The 17306-nt window shown below is 42.7% G+C and overlaps 2 protein-coding genes across 2 annotated transcripts; both read left to right on the forward strand.

The window, feature by feature from the left end:
- Positions 1-270: 270 nt before the first annotated feature.
- On the forward strand, positions 271-10932 carry LOC108664457 (heat shock 70 kDa protein 1-like). The gene is made up of 7 exons (XM_018151045.2): positions 271-387; positions 1601-4131; positions 4392-4840; positions 5155-5263; positions 6520-6632; positions 7568-7686; positions 8604-10932. Exons 2-6 carry the CDS (start codon positions 1605-1607, stop codon positions 7652-7654), a joined length of 3285 nt encoding a protein of 1094 aa, XP_018006534.2. The 5' UTR covers positions 271-387; positions 1601-1604; the 3' UTR covers positions 7655-7686; positions 8604-10932.
- Positions 10933-12586: 1654 nt separating this feature from the next.
- LOC108664452 (heat shock 70 kDa protein 6-like) lies at positions 12587-16667 on the forward strand. The gene is made up of 2 exons (XM_018151039.2): positions 12587-12883; positions 14533-16667. The coding sequence occupies exon 2, from the start codon at positions 14681-14683 to the stop codon at positions 16289-16291; it is 1611 nt and encodes a 536-aa protein (XP_018006528.1). The 5' UTR covers positions 12587-12883; positions 14533-14680; the 3' UTR covers positions 16292-16667.
- The last annotated feature ends 639 nt before the right edge of the window (positions 16668-17306 follow it).

Genomic DNA, 17306 nt, shown 5'->3' on the forward strand with positions numbered 1-17306 from the left:
GTGTTATCGTGCTCGAATTAAAGCATTTTACTCGTCTACTCATGTGCAATACCATTTTTATACGTAATTATTAAACTATTGTTGTTTGCTTCACACAAACCGATTTTGATTAGAAGTTCAAGAAAAGTTGTGTATTCAAATCTATCGACCCGAACAAACCCTACAATGATATAATTTCTGTAAGAGTATTAGTTACATGATGATAGGCTGTCTTGTGTCGACATATCGAGCTTCGTTTACAGTCGTAAGAGGCGACGTGTTCAGGTGATAGCCAGTATCAGTGCTAAGAATATGACTGACGTGTGAGGTTATGGTGCAGTAGCGCTTATCAAACATAGTCCCTAAAGCCCTATGCATTAGTTCGAAGCGATAACTTTGCTCAGAAACGTGAGTAGTGTTACTTTTGAATCTAACTAGTTTATCAATGGTCCTCAGCTGCATAACGATTGTTAGTTCGATAAATATCTTCCGTTATTGTAACGTTTCTGATTATAATTGATCAAGATGAAGCAATCGTAGTCAACGTGTTAAAATATACTTTTGCTGAGTTGAATTATTCGATCTGACATTTCTATAAGATCAACGCGTTAGATGATTATCATGAGCAAGATCGTTCCTTGCTTCAAGACCAAACTGAACAAGAAAATAAATAATCGGTTCACTCTTTAGCAAAACGTTTTAATAGTGTCAATATCAATCTTAATTGTAATACTGTTATCCTCGTAATTTTGTTTCGACTTGGCGCTGTTTCCACGAAAAATCATATGAAAATCGGCTGTTTCTCGATACTTGGAAAATCAGGTATAGAGAAACCCTTCAGCTCCTGTAAAAAATGGTGACTTCTAAGTTTTGCGCTGGTTAAGGTAGAGTTTGTGTCCAGTTACATGTATTGGTGCAATGCTGCATGTACTATTACAATACAACATGTATTGTTTTTCACTTAAAGCAGCAATTGTGCTCACAATGCTGGTGTGCGCAACAATGGTTCTGCAATCATTCATTTGTGTGAATATCGGACTTGTTAATTCGTGCCTATTATACACAGTGCGCTGTGGATTTCATTCTTTTCATCTTTTTGTTCGAAATGAAAGCATTTGTTTTAATGACAAATTAAATAAGTAACACCCATAAAATTAAACGGGAAACGACGGTACGTGTTGGGTTCTGGGGACGTTACAGTTGATTCCAATTAATTGTTGTTCGTAATGTCTTTATTTTGTATCCTTGTCTTTTGTATCCTCTCTGACTGCAGGTTTCAGTTGTGGGGTCAAGTCATTATATTATGTAAGTAGGATTCCTTACATTAAGTTATTATGTAGGTAGGATACCTTACATCAAGTTTTTATGTAGGTAGGATTCCTTACATTAAGTTATTATTTAGGTAGGATGCCTTACATTTAGTTTTTATGTAGGTAGGATTACTTACATTAAGTTATTATGTAGGTAGGATTCCTTACATTTCTTTTCTCTGTCTCTTTCGTGCGGGCAACAAACGTGCCGTGTAGAAGACTTCTTGTTCGAGTGTCTTCGTTTCCGTTGCTTTTCCCCGGAAATGAAGGAGGTCCGTAAACATTTGACCACTAAACTAACTAACGTGCAGGAAGATGTCGGGCGTGGCCAGCATCGGGCTGGACCTGGGCGCAGGCAAGTGCTGTGTTGCCAGCGTGCGCGCTGGAGCGGTGACGGTGTTGCCAAACGCTCACGGCGACAAGACCACTCCAAGTTTTGTTGCCTTCACCGACTCCCGCAGCCTCGTGGGCAGCGATGCCAGGAACCAGGCGGCGCTCATCCCAGAGAGCACTTTTTATGGCATCAAGACCGTCCTCGGCAGGAGCTGCAAGAAAGTTCAAAAAAATGAATTGGCATACTTGGCTGGAAATGAAATTCCAACTCGCGAAAGATTTATGATGAATTTCCTTCCCGAATTTTCGATAACCGAGAAAGGCTCATCCGCCTTCAAAATCGATTACATGAATAACGAGTTGATGTTACATGCGGAAGAAATAACTGCCTTACTTATCGCCAAGATGAAATCTGTGGCAGAAGATGATATAGTAAGTCCGGTCACAAACGCCGTCATTACCGTCCCCGTAAATTTTAGCAACGCGCAGCGACAAGCCACTCTTGACGCGGCCCGCATCGCCGGCCTTGGAAAAGTCACGCTTATCAACTCGACTACCGCCGCTGCCATCGCTTACTGGGACCAGCACCTCAGGGAAAGAGATTGCGTTGCAATCGTCGATTTCGGTGCCAGTTCACTAAGCTTTGCCATACTTTCCATTGAGAATGGGACTGTTAAAGTTCTGGAAGCTTATGGAGGTTCAACGGTAAGTGGAAACCATATCGACTTCTGCATGATGCAAGCCGTTGTCACCAAGTTTCAAGAAAAACACGGAAAACGTTTCGAAGAGTCCCCTAGAGCCTTGGTGAGGTTGAGAACCGCCACGGAGAAGCTGAAGTTCAATCTGACGTCACATACCTCTTCTTTATTGCAAGTGGACTCCCTATCTCACGGGATCGACTTCAAAACTACGTTTTCCCGGAAAGAAATAGAAGAGTCTTGCCAGAGCCAGTTTGAAATCATCGAAAATGTGTTGCGTCGATGGGCAAAATCCAAAAATTGGGTTGACGTTCGAACAGTTGTGTTGGTGGGCGGCTCAACGCGTATTCCTGCCGTAGAAAAGCTGATTGCCGAAACATTAAGAAAACCTCTGGATAACTCGCTCAATAAAGACGAGGCGGTTGCCTGTGGCGCTGCCCTCCGAGCTGCTGAGTTGTGCTGCTCAACGCCACGCGAGGTGGAGGAGGTGTTGTCCAGGCGCATCTGGTTCGAGGCAAGTGCAGAGTCAGGGAAAATTGTTGAAACTGGAGCAAGTATTCCGGGCGAGTTCAATTTTCAAACTTCAAATGATATCTGGAAACACATATATGATAAAGGGATAAGCCTATATGAAAATATATCAGAGATTGATGACAAAAGAGTTGAAACCTTCGTACTGACGACAATAGGAGCAGGACAGCTCGGCCGTTCACCTTCTTCGGGCGCACTTCTATTTACGATCGATGAAAGTGGAATTGTTAAAATTGAACTAATTTCTAGCGGGAAAACAAGCCATATACCTATTAGGGGGCTATTATCGGACAAAAAACGCGCAAAAACTTGTTTGGCTCAGCATGAAGCGTTCCTGGATGATGAAGCAAAATTTAAAGAAAATGAGAACGCCATCAATGATCTTGAAACTTTCTGCGTCGACCAAAAGGAAAAGCTCAGAGAGAAGTTTGGACATGATTCTGCTGCTATCAAATTGTGTGAAGAAATTTTGACCTGGCTAGAAGATACTCCAGAAGCAACGAAGCAACAATGCGGTGACAAGAAAAAAGATTTGGAGCACAAAATTGATAGTGAAGTTGACAGCAAGGCACTGCCTCATCAACCCACAAAGATCAAATCAGATCACCTTGATGATGATGCTCATCGCCTAGGTGATAAAGTGAATCACCTTGTTGACGCATCACATCGCCGTGGTGATGCTTTACATAACCAAGGTCATGTTTCTGATGCTGCACACCGTCTTGTTCAAGCTGAACAGCACCCTAGCAACGTTGCACATTACCCTGTTGATGCTACACACCACTCTGGTCATTTTGAATATCAACCTAGTAATGCTGCCCATCACTCTGGTAATGCTTCACATCACTTTGGTAATGCTGCAAATCATCCTGGTCGTGCAGCACATCACCCTAGCAAAGTTGCAAATCGCCCTGGTTATTCAATACTTCGCCTTGGTCGTGCAGTTGCTTCCCCTACCGACAAGACACTCCCTCAAACATCCACTCGTTCGGCATCCACCAGCAGTAGAAATAAGGAACATTATCCCTCATCCGAGCAAAGGACGAGTCCACAGTTTTTAAATGATTTGAGTCAAACCTATTTACTTGCAGCAACTCGGACACCTGTGTCAGGACATGTTAGTTCCAATGCCAATGCACATCAGTTACCTTCCAGCCATGTATGTCCATCGACCTATAAAAACGCTGGCCACGACATTTATTCGTCGTCTCGACCTCTGAAGGGAACCACATCAGCTGATTATGAGGTCTCCACTTCAAACAAGAATAGTTTGATGCAAGGTAAGCAAGCGTACAATGGAACATCAAGCAAAGAAGTTCAAGGGTGAAGGCGCCCAGAGAAAATCATGCAACCTTATCTTATTGAACTTTGTTCCGAAGACCTTCCTTAGGCAATAATATATATCGACTATATATCATTAAGGGTCCTAATTATAAAAGTGGGATAATTTAACATAACATTTAATGAAATCTTGAAGTAAACAGACCTCAAAAGACCAGGTCGTAAATGATAAATAATCATTATTATATTATAACTTCAGACGCCATTAGACCGCCGGATACGCTCCCGCCACCGCCACCCGACGTGTCTTGTGACATGGACTTCCCGCCACCGCCACCCGACGTGTCTGGTGACATGGACTTCCCGCCACCGCCGCCCGCCATGTCTGGTGACCTGGAATTCCCGCCACCGCCGCCCGCCATGTCTGGTGACATGGACTTCCCGCCACCGCCGCCCGCCAAGTGTGGTGACATGGACCTCTCGCCACCGCCGCCCGCCATGTCTGGTAACGTGGGCCTCCAGCCAACGCCGCCCGCCATGTCTGTTGACATGGATCTCCCGTCGCCGTCTCTACCGCCGCCGTACCCCCTTACCCCCGAAAATTTGGGTATGGCCAACGGTCCTCGGCCGCCACCCCCGCCACCACCACCCATGCTCAACGGCTCCGCCCCCCCACCACCACCGATGCCCGATAGCGACCTCAGCACCGTGAGCATGTTTACTACCACGTAAATAGTAACAATAATAATTTAACACAATAAAAATAATGATTTTCCAAATGATACCAATCATTTCCCAAATATTCATAATCATTTCACAAATAATAATAATTGTTTACCAAATTGTACTAATTATTTTTCGAAATTTGGTCGTAGCTGGTGTGCTGCACTAACCTTTATTACCGAGACTTTTTGTAAATTTGATGCAAGTCTCTGTTGTTGTCATGTTTTGAAATGATACGCATAAAATTGATGTTATCTAAATGCTTGTAATGCAGCTAATGCCAAGTTGTGGTTGTGCAGGACGCAGTGAGCTTTAAAGTGGCGTCGGCGACGCTCAAGCCTGAGCCTAAGAAGACACATCACGAGGATTCCGACCCAAGGAGTGATCTGCGCAAGGTTTTACGTGACGGTAAAGTACCTATAGTGATCTACTTAGGGCTACACGTGAGGGTAATGCACCCACAGTTATCTATTCACGGCTATACGAAAAGGTATAGCACACAAAGATTTACTCAAGGCTACACGAGACGGTAAAGTACCCAAAGTAATCTACTCAAGGCTACACGAGACGAAGAAACACCCAAAGTGATCTGCTGAAGGCTACACGAGACAGTGAAGCACCCAAAGTGATCTGCTCAAGATTACACGAGACGGTGAAGCACCCAGAGTGATCTGCTCAAAGCTACACGAGACGGTGAAGCACCTAGAGTGATCTGCTCAATGCCACACGAGACGGTGAAGCACCCAGAGTGATCTGCAACTGGCTACTGTAGACACTGAAGCACCCAGAGTGATCTGCTCAAAGCTACAGGAGACGTTGAAGCACCCAGAGCGACCTGATCAAGGCTACAGGAGATGTTGAAGCACCCAGAGTGATCTGCAACTGCTACAGTAGACGCTGAAGCACCCAGAGTGATCTGCTCAAAGCTACAGGAGACGTTGAAGCACCCAGAGTGACCTGCTCAATGCCACACGAGACAGCGAAGCACCCAGAGTGATCTGCTCAAAGCTACAAGGGACGTTGAAGCACACAGTGATCTGCTCAAGGCTACAGGAGACGTTAAAGCACCCAGAATGATCTGCACAAGGCTACACAAGACGGTGACGCGCCCAGAGTAATCTGCTCAAGGCGGCACGAGACAGCAAAGCACCCAGAGTGATCTGCAACTAGTTACAGTAGACGCTGAAGCACCCAGAGTGATCTGCTCAAGGCGGCACGAGACAGCAAAGCACCCAGAGTGATCGGCAACTGGTTACAGGAGACGCTGAAGCACCCAGAGCGATCTGCTCAAGGCTACAGGAGACATTGAAAAACCCAGAATGATCTGCTCAAGGCTACAGGAGACGCTAAAGCACCCAGAATGATCTGCACAAGGCTACACAAGACGGTGAAGCCCCCAGATATATCTGCTCAAGGCTACACGGGACGATGAAGCACCCAGAGTAAAATGCTCAAAGCTAAACGAGCTTTCAGCAATTGCTTATTAAGCAGTTCACTATCTAATTTAACTGTGTTCAAAGATCAAGCTGCATAAGGTCAGTCCATTCTTTGAGCGAGGTGCTGCAGGTTTATTTTAAATTACTTCTGGAAAAATATTTAACATGTAATTAAGCTTTACCTCTCTTTGATCTATATATTTTACTATGGAATTAACCTGTGTGCAGGGATCAAGCTACGTAAGGTTGACCAGGTAGATGGCGGCACTTCAGGAGCCGGAGGGTCGGGGATGCGGGTGGTGCCTGACGAAATCAAAGACGTCGCCTCCATCCTGCTGGAGGTAGATGGCTCCTGGTCTTGTGTTATAGAATAGAATAGAATAAAATAGAAGAGAATAGAATAGAAGTGTCGGCACTGAAGAAATAGGCCGATGGCCTGTTGCCGATTCTTGAATTTTTCGTGACTTGATTCACAAGGGATCCGGCCTTTGGAACCTGATCTTTCCATAACTGACGATTGATTGAGATAGCTGCTGGACTTATTGCCTGGTCCGTATAAGGTGCTAGGCATTTCAAGACTGAACATATGCTCCTGCATAGAATTATGTCTACAAAGTTAGAATGTCATTGGAGACTCTAACACGTAAATTTCCAATAGCCGTAACATGATAAATAGTTTTGGTTTGTAACTCACCCCCGCCGAGCAACATGACGAGCAACATGCCGTAAGAGGGAGTCGCTGGCAACGCTTGAACATGCCATTGTTATTGTCTTATGTGATGTCAAACCTAATTAAACTAAAATTATTACCAATTATAGTTAGTTAATTGTGTGTTGTATGCTTGTCGGATATTCTACATATCGCATTTGGAAATTGCACAGGTTGTGAAGATTTGGGATCGAGATTTCATTCGTGTTTAGTTAAATATAAATAAATATATTCGCTCCTCACCTCGTAATTTACTTAGAACAAATTTTTACTTAGGCCTCGAACATGAAATACAGTGATTGTTCATATGACTATAAACTTCAATTTGTCTTTAAAACACCTACGTTTCAGAGTCTTGCAAGAGCGCTGATAAATTGCAAGGTTCGCGATCCGTTAAGGCTTTGATTAGTTACCCTAGTTTACTGGTCATTCTCTGTTGATTTATTGATGAAAATTTATTAAACATGAAAGATTGTTGCTTTTTCTGATAGGAAGGCGTCAATGTAAATCCTCGAAACACTTGCGTTTTACCAGGAAAGAAAATCTGAATTGTTGTTTGTTTTACAGCGGCGGCTTGCGTTCGAAGTGAGCGACTCTGACGCGTCATCAGACACTGACAGCGACCACGATGACTGGGATGAAACCAGCGCGTAGGAGAGCTGCAGTGGAGCTTTCCCCTCAGAGTGGTGAGTGGCAGTATAGCCTTCCCCTCAGAGGGGTGAGTGGCAGTGGTGCCTTCCTCTCAGAGTGGTGAGTGGCAGTGGAGCCTTCCACTCAGAGTGGTGAGTGGCAGTGGTGCCTTCCCCTCAAAGTGGTGAGTGGCAGTGGAGCCTTCCCCTCAGAGTGGTGAGTGGCAGTGGAGCCTTCCCGTCAGAGTGGTGAGTGGCAGCGGAGCCTTCCCCTCAGAGGGGTGAGTGGCAGTGGTGCCTTCCCTCAGAGGGGTGAGTGGCAGTGGTGCCTTCTCCGCAAAGTGGTGAGTGGCAGTGGAGCCTTCCCCTCAGAGGGGTGAGTGGCAGTGGAGCCTTCTACTCAGAGTGGTGAGTGGCAGTGGTGCCTTCCCCTCAGAGGGGTGAGTGGCAGTGGTTCCTTCCCCTCAGAGGGGTGAGTGGCAGTGGTGCCTTCTCTGCAAAGTGGTGAGTGGCAGTGGAGCCTTCCCCTCAGGGAGGTGAGTGGCAGTGGAGCCTCCCCCTCAGAGTGGTGAGTGGCAGTGGTGCCTTCCCCTCGAAGTGGTGAGTGGCAGTGGAGCCTTCCACTCAGAGTGGTGAGTTGCAGTGGAGCCTTCCCCTCAGAGTGGTGAGTGGCAGTGGAGCCTTCCCCTGGAAGTGGTGAGTGGCAGTGGCGCCTTCCCCTCAAAGTAGTGAGTGGCAGTGGTACTTTCCTCTCAAGAGAGGGCAACGCCTATACCCTGATTCAGGAGAGCGTCTTGCGCCTGAGTAATGCTTCTGACTTTGTTGCTCACTGATCACTATGTTCATTGTTCATCACTAAGTTCTTCACTATGTTCAGTTAGGAGGAACAAGTTAGCAGAACCTCTGACTTTGTTGCTCACTGATCACTATGTTCATCATAATGTTCATCACTGAACAGTTCACTATGTTCACAGTTAGGACGTACGAGTGAGCAGACGAGGGAGGAAATTCAACGAGCCACATCGCGCTCTTCGCTCCTCTCACCATCGAGGCATAGACTTCAGAAAATCCAGCAACGCGAGAGAAGGAACTTCACCATCATCCCAACACAATTGTGGTTCATCATCCCTACACCATTGTGGTTCATCGCCCAAACATCATTGTGGCTTATCATCCCAACACTATTGTGGCTTATCATCCAAACACCATTGTGGTTCATCATCCCTACACCATTGCGGCTCATCATCTCAACACTATTGTTGCTCACCATTACAACAAAATTGTGGTCCATTACCTATTATGAAGAATACGTTACTTGGTTACTGCTGCTGCTACGTAGCGTGATACCATATAGCAGCTTTAGAGCCTCTTCCTGTCCGTGAAAACTGATGATAATGGAATCATCTGTATGCCTGCGGGCGCCCAAGCTCCGTCGGTCAGTAGTGCAATCATAACTACAAATGTGGAATTAGATCAAGCCGTTGAAATTCTTGGAAGTCAGGTAATTAGTGTCGGGAGTAAAACGCGTGGCTCAAGCAACAATACGTGAGTAACCGCAATTGAAACAACTACTATATATACCATTGAAACAGCAATACAAACCAAGGATACTGTAGAAGCAGTTGGTGAAACAGATATACAAAACAAATTTATGGTTGAAACAGCAATTGAAATAGAGATAGTCGCGCGTGACGTTACCGACCATGACAACGTTCTCTGCTGCTGGTCGAAAAAAATCTCAAGTAGCTCGTACCAAATTGATTCATGTCCTGGCAAGTGGCAAGCAAGACTTTGTACCGTACAGTGAATGTCCTGTAGCATGAGTGATTACGAAAGTTATGGAATTTATGCACTTGGAATGACTGCATCAACAGATCATGCAGGTAGAATATTCCTATCGAAGTAGAATATTCCTTTCTAAACCCGATCTTATATATATATCAATATAAATATCAATGAATATTTTTTTTATATTCCAAAATGTAACAATGATGTTGCCTGTTCAATTACAGCCTTTGTAGCATCATCTTCCCTGTTACTTCTCTCAAAAATCAGCTTTCATGATCTCTGGGCATACCTGATGCTACATCAGGGCGAGCTGATACTCGCGACACATTCTACTGAGGTTGAAGTATTGATAGATTAAATTATTCCTTACAGAATAATTCACAAAATAGTAGCCCTTCGATTTGATAGTACAATTTACTGATAGGTCCCATGTACATTATATTATAACACCTCCTTTACCCAATAGCTCCAGCCCTCTTCTTTTTTCTACATCAAAATTAATGTACCTATTATTTTAAGGATATCTTATCTTGATTTGTTCGTGTATTTTCTTTAGATTAACTGTGGATTTTGTTCATGGTTTTGTAGTTGATTTCCATGGTCGTATTTACCTTCTTACTTCATTTCTACCATCTGATCGCTATCGTTATCCTCCAATAACTTTACACGGTGTAGCTTCGTTAGACTAGCGCTGCATATGTATTCGATTCGCTAACAACGAACTTTTTGGTCATAGATTTTTACTTTTAGTATTCATCTATAAATTACTTGCTAAATTAAGATTAAGCTGGAATGGGAAAAAGTTATTTTGTAATTAAGTTTTCGAGACTGGCATTAAGGACCCAATTATTCAGCGAGATAATTAAAGATAAAGGGTTCAGCTTTGTGCGCCTGGATACAGACTGTAATAATAAATGATGTATTGAATATGAAGTTAGTTAAGATTCTGGACGTGAGTCATGATTCACTTGGTAACTTAACCGGCATTTTAGAGATAGAAAATTAACGAGTAACTTCTGGCAAGTAACAAGGGAACGTGAATGTCATGACTCGTATGTAGGATACGCTCTTCTATCTCTGAAGATTGTGTATTGAGTTTCATTATGATAATATAATGTGCGATAAGATTTATACCAGACATACTCATCACAGTCAAAACCCTCCCAACATCAATAGAGTAGTCGTGTTATATACGATGAACGTTCACCGTATTCACATAGTATTGTGCCTATATGTTGAACAATAGTTGCAAAGCCTTGATTATAAAGAAAATGTTACTATGATGATTGATGCCCCATAGTGAAGCCTTCTTTTGAATATAGTTGGCTATGATGATAGATGCCTTTTAGTGAAGGGCTGCATATGAAGGAACTATGGTAAAGTGTATATGTGGTAAAGCCTATTTGTATTTGTCATTTTCTGAGCTGGGAGCTATCGATTATTTCTCGTTCCCCAGTCAGTGTCTCTCTAAACTTAATATCTTCAGAAGGTTACAAATACACTTGTATTAAGCTGGCTCATCGTTTTCAACTGGCTCAATATTTGTGTACACGCTACACAATTTTGAACTAAAGTCTATATGCTTAGATACTCCGTTCCCATAGAGAACTGTGCGCAAATTTTAAATACTTTCATGGAAGCTGTTTGCATTCTGTTATTTTGAAACCATCTGAATTGATGTAAATGTTCTAGTAATCTCGCGCAAATATTTTTGTTGCACGGACGTTATTTATCAACTAAGTATCAAAGTTTAGCTTGCTATGGTCTTCAATAAGTAATTTTTCACACTAGGCGGTTTTGCACGCCACTAGCTTGCATGGTACAGACAGTGGGGCCCTACTTAAAAGTGCATAATAAACAGCCCTGCAAAACTGCCAGGTTATAGACTGATATTTCATATATTGTTCCATAAAACTAAAGGAATATATTGATAAATATATATTCCCATAAAGTTATTAAGATATATTTCATCAAAGAGATTTTTTCTATAAAAATATATATTTCCATTATTTCCACATAAAGATATATTTCCATAAAGATATATTGATACATGAACATAAACGTAGTTACATAAAGATAGACTGATGGTGCATATATCAGCACTACAAAACTGCTGGATTCCGGCGTTAAAAACCGCCTCGTGTGAATGATTACGCGGTAAATACCGCTGCTGTTTTTTTGACGCTGGCAGCATTTGCTGCCCAGTGTGAAAGGGCTAGAGGAGACGTGGAAGCACCTTTAACTAGATAGTACTGGGATGAACATGTTTGCGGACGTACCAATGCTGGTCGGAGAATGGTTTGAAACCTTCATGATTACAGGTCTCGGACAAATTTACGGCCGGCTTCGCGGCCGGTCTCACGGCCAATCTCCTAATTCAGTGACCTGCAGGGATTATCTCCAAACTAATTAACGCAGCTCGATGAAACTTGGTTCACGTATTTATCAGGACCTAACGGTGATGTTTACTTGTTTAGCTCTGGAAAATTTTTCCATTTCACCTTCATTCGTGAATTATACGGCAATTAGGGCCGAAATTTGCAGTGACCAAGAAGTTTCTTCAAAACTACTGAACAGATTTGAATGATACTTTGAATATACAACGCGAACCTCCCAACGGTGATGTTTAGCTCGTGACAATTTTTTCGATTCCGCATTCGTTTACAAATTATCTGCTATACGTATACGGACGGCTCTTTGTCAATCCAAATTTTAAAATCGGCCTCAGAAATGCCCTTCGTTTCTCTGTATATCCGTTGCATTGTTGATGCATTTATATCTCCTTATAATTATTGCATTGACTAACAGGGAATGATCAAATAGAGGCTCGGCCTTGATTCTGGTGCCTTCAAGTTATCTGAAGAAATTCTAATTTGGCTTGACAAAAAACAGGAGGCAGCTAAACAAGATTGCGAGGCGAATTGGGAAGTGAAATTTACGCCAAGGCGATCCCACCAACGCTACAAACTGACCGAAAAGGAAGTCGGCACAGCTAGTAATGCCGCTGCTTACAATAACGGCGCGGCACTTCAACCATCGATGGCTGTCACACGACCTCAGCCTATTGGAAATTTCCGAATTACTGAGGCTGGTAATTTTGAGAGTTCTTTTTCTCCATACCTATTGATTGGTATAAGTTTGAAATTAGAGTTGTTGCAGTTAGAGGCGGAAACGTTTAATACATGGGTGCACCGGCATGAGCGCATTTACAGTCGTCCGCTCAATCTCAAGTTCTGTTCCATAGTTGAAGAGACCACACTTTGGTGTCAGTTTTACTAATGTTTGTAGGTAATGCATGTTCGCGCTTCATTTAGTTAGAAAAGTGCCGACTACTGTACCTATCCTATATCTCCGTAATATCACTAATACCTGAAAGACTAAAAAAACTAGTCAAAGGTAGTTACTAAGTTTGAAATGCTCTAACCTTTTAGGAAAATTTTTAGGAATGTCCATCTCCAACCCTGCAGTGAGTTTACACAACCGCTTTATTCTTGGTTATGAACCTGTAGTCTACGGTGTATAGCCAAAAACTACTATATAGAGCTAATTATACGCTGGTTCCAAAGAATTAGGCTACGCCAGTGATTGGTAACAATGTTCATCCTAACTACATAAGTTATTTGGTGAACGACACATTTTGGCGGACCCAGCCGAATTGGAAAAGATTTTAGGGTTAAATTAAGAGCTTTCATATAAGCCAATAAAAACTGGTTTAAATGATATAAGGAACTATTTACATACATTGTAAAACCATGAATTAGGGTTCTTTGACAAGGAAAATGCATATGATAGTAAGATAACCCATGGGCCCTATTTACAAGAAAAGTTAAGAGTTCTTAAATCTTTCGACTGCCTTTCAAGCAAAATTCACCTATTAGACGAGAAATTAGTGCATAGGTACTTAGGCATACTAGAGTGAGTTGTGAAGCTACGGCACCAGGGGTTGCAATTATTAAGGGCAGTTCCAAGGTTAGTTTCAGCTGAGCTGGTACTACATTTGAGCGCTCAGGTTTGTCTCGGAATGTTGCCCCATTTTTTTGAAAGTCGTCTATTGCAATTCCCCCATTACGTATACTGAAGTATTCATCTTGCTATCTCAATTTTTGTATTTTTTTTGTTTACCATGTAATTTGGGAATGTCTCGCGTCAGTAATGAATGGATTAAATGCTTTCGTGAAATATTTGATGCGGAAAAACTTTACCCAAAATCAAAAATTGTGTTTTTGAAATTGTTTGATGTCAATAAGGTAACTATCTTCGATCAGGATATGACGCAAAATAGCGATTTTAAACCTTGAAATAAAGAGAAAATAGTTAAATTAATTAATATTTGCAAGTGCATCGTGCAAACACAAACATTAAATTTTGATTTGATTTTTGGATGGTAATGGTCCATATTTAATGAATTCTTTTAGAGATTCATTCAGTAATTTGAAGCCTGCATGGTGGTATGCAGGATTACGTTGATAAATTGAAACAAATGTTCTTAATTCTTTTGGTCGCTGACGAAATTTCTACAGGGCTCAAAACAGATTTAACAAATTTACATTAAAATAACCTTGCGCTGTTACATGGCATCTAGACTAACAAATGTTCTGTGTAGGATTCTTAGATTTTATAGGTATAGATAAGAATAGGTATCCTAGATTTAAAATTGCTAGATTTTAATAAAGCGTGCATAAAATTGTGAACAATTAATTAACATGGAAATTACTGATGTAATATCTATAATATTTAGCGGTTTCAGCGTTGATTACGCCGTTGGCCTGTCACAGATTATTAACATAGCAGAACATCCACAGCTCATTGCGGTATCGAACCTGCAATTCATTGCTCCAATTTTGCTTTGCTTAACCGTCCGGCCTCCTCGCCGATTCTGACCAGAACCTGCAGGCGCACAGAGCTGGGATCGAACCCGCGCCTCTCTGCGCCAATCTTGCTACTCAGAACTGCAACCACTGGGCCACCCTGGCCTACTTAAGAGCAAATCCATTTTCCTTAAATCTGAAATTTCCAACGAAGTTTTGTGAAGCGCTTCATATCGCAATTATGTTACCTGCACGAGCTACAACTCTTGCAGTTGTTTCATGACCTAACATGTTTTTCTGTTTTCAGGAATATTAAAACGCTCCAATCACAATTACAACACAATCGATGTAACTTCGAGACGATTCTTTTGAAGAACCTATATAGACATTGATCCATCAAAGCAAAATAGTGGTGAGCTAGTACACATGTTTTAATTACAGTTTAAGACTCCTAAATGATGGCCGCAAATAATGACTACGCAATCGGCATCGACTTGGGCACGAGTAACTCGTGCGTGGGGGTCGTCAGGAACGGGCGCGTGAAGATCATCGCCGACGAGCGAGGTAGTCGCCTCACGCCGTCGTTTGTGGCGTTCACTGACGAGGAACGACTTATTGGCGAGTCGGCCAAGCTTCAGCGCACCTTGAATCCTGCCAACACAATATACGAAGTGAAGAGACTCATCGGACGTAAGTTCAGCGATGAAGCGGTGCAGAAGAAATTACCCCACTGGCCATACCGCGTCGTCGACGATAGCGGCAACCCCAAAATCTGCGTTAAATATCTTGAAGAGGAAAAGTTTTTCACCCCCGAAGAAATTTCTTCGATGGTGCTGTCCAAAATGAAAGATATCGCTGAAATATTCCTTGGATGTAAAGTGAGGAAAGCTGTTATTACTGTACCAGCGTACTTTACCGACTCCCAACGACAAGCTACCTTTGATGCCGGTACCATTGCGGGTCTCCAGGTACTGAAAATCATCAACGAACCAACCGCTGCTGCCATTGCGTATGGAGAAGACACGATAGCCCTCTATGAGTCAAACATTCTGATCTATGACTTTGGCGGCGGGACTTTCGATGTAGCGGTTCTGAAAATGAAGAAGGGAAACTACGAGGTAATGTCTGTTGAGGGGAATAGCCAGCTTGGGGGAGGGGACATAGACTCTCGCGTTGCTAAATTTATGATCGACTATTTCAGAATGAAAACGGGGCTGGATGTATCAAATGATGATATAAAAGCTCGAGCAAAAATTACCAAAGCTGCCGAACAGACAAAGATCAATTTGTCAGTTTCTGCGTTGGACAAAGTTCAAATAGAGTGCTTGAGTCACGGGCAAGATTTCATCTGTCCTACAAGCCGCTGCAAGTTCGAATTACTTTGCGCAGATATTTTTGAAGAAACTATGCAGTATGTTGACAGAGCGATTACAAATGCCGGGCTGACAACCAACGAAATTCACGAAGTGGTCATAGTCGGCGGTTCGAGTTGGATTCCCAAGCTCAGAAAAATGCTGGAAGAAAAATTCCCAAACAAGGAAATCAAAAGGACGATCAACCCCGCGGAAGCTGTTGCGTATGGCGCAGCTGTCCAGGCAGCCATGCTCAACAACGACCGAAGTGTTGAAGGCATTCAGCTGACAGATGTGACCCCGCTGTCCCTTGGTGTGGATATTGTAGGTGATAGAATGAGCACCATCATCAAACGAAACTCAAAGATACCGGTGAAATGCACTAGAAATTACACGACTATCGAGGATCATCAAAAAGCCATATTTTTCAAAGTATATGAAGGTGAAAGCGCAGTTGCCTCGAGCAACAATTTATTGGGGAACTTCACAGTTAAAGGTATCGAATTGGCCCTGGCTGGAGTACCCTCAGTCGATGTAACTTTTTCCCTAGACAAGAACGGAATATTGAGTGCTACTGGCGTGGACCGGAAGACAGGAGGCCGAGGTCAAGTTACCATCTCCGTTAATAAAGGACGTCTCAAAAAGGAGGACATTGAGAGAATGATTGTAGAAATGAAGGACATGGAAAAGCTAAAGATTAAAAGCCGTGCTTAGATGAATACTCCTGCCTCTCGGGTGGCAGCAATTGCATAAAAGAAAAGTCTTCTTGAAAAACAGAAGCTCCAAAAATATAAAAACCAAGAGGTTACGATGTAATAATGAGGTTGTGCGAGGCTGTCGAGGCTTGATTGGACGATCAGGACTATGCAACCAAGGCGGAGTAAGATGAGGAACACGAGTTCATCAAGACTTTCTCTGAACTTCAGCTGGCTATACCTCCTAATTACTTTTTTGCAACTCTACTGCAGCTCCTATAAAGTTAGAAAAGTTCAGCAGATACATTTTTGTTCGGAACCCTTGTATTTTGCCTCTTCGTTAGGCACTGTGCAGGAATTCAATTGTATCCAGTTATAATAAAGTTGCCGCACAATAGATTGTTTCTCGCCATTATTTGTCTGATTACTACTTGGAGTTAGCATAGGTGTTATTTGTTTTCTATTTCTATGTAAGACTAGTTCAATGGCTGCTTGTTTCGCGATAGCCGTGCAATAGTCCGAGATTCTTAAAAATCTGCCTAATTTTCGTAACTCATAAATTGTAACTGGAATTTTATATCACCATGAGACATAACGACTAGTGGCAATGGACCATGTCTGCATTCCGGATAAGCAAGCTCGAGCTTAAGAATCAGCATGTTGATGGTATGTTGCATGACCAGCAGGATGTAGCCGTGCTATACGTTTGACTTTTGTTACCAGTTTCCCGCTGGTGATAAGTAGAGTGGTCTGCGTTCACTCCCGGATTTTTTTTATAGATCAGCGTTTTAAGTTGCAGTGGCCAATAATTTTTATCGCGAATATTATTTAATTTATTAGGATCCACCTTGGTACTTGACTCGATTTCTTTCAGAGTGGCGGATGAACGTGTTGCCCGATAGTTTGGAAAAACGTCTTTTTATGTTTATAGATGCTGTGAAGTGCTGTGACGGTACCAGGCATGAACTGACAACGCCGGTGCACGTGGCTTGGATATAATTCGCCATTCTTATTGTTGCTTGGATTAATACTGC

The sequence above is a fragment of the Hyalella azteca genome, unplaced genomic scaffold (assembly GCF_000764305.2).
Source record: "Hyalella azteca isolate HAZT.00-mixed unplaced genomic scaffold, Hazt_2.0.2 contig800, whole genome shotgun sequence".
NCBI classification, from domain to species: domain Eukaryota; kingdom Metazoa; phylum Arthropoda; class Malacostraca; order Amphipoda; family Hyalellidae; genus Hyalella; species Hyalella azteca.

Excerpts from the sequence above, each read along its gene's own strand:
- LOC108664452 (XM_018151039.2), top strand. The coding sequence starts at position 14,681 with ATGATGGCCGCAAATAATGACTACGCAATCGGCATCGACTTGGGCACG.
- LOC108664457 (XM_018151045.2), top strand. The coding sequence starts at position 1,605 with ATGTCGGGCGTGGCCAGCATCGGGCTGGACCTGGGCGCAGGCAAGTGC. Across the intron at positions 4,841-5,154 it reads CCGATAGCGACCTCAGCACC|GACGCAGTGAGCTTTAAAGT; the intron begins GTGAGCATGTTT and ends GTGGTTGTGCAG. Across the intron at positions 5,264-6,519 it reads GCGCAAGGTTTTACGTGACG|GGATCAAGCTACGTAAGGTT; the intron begins GTAAAGTACCTA and ends ACCTGTGTGCAG.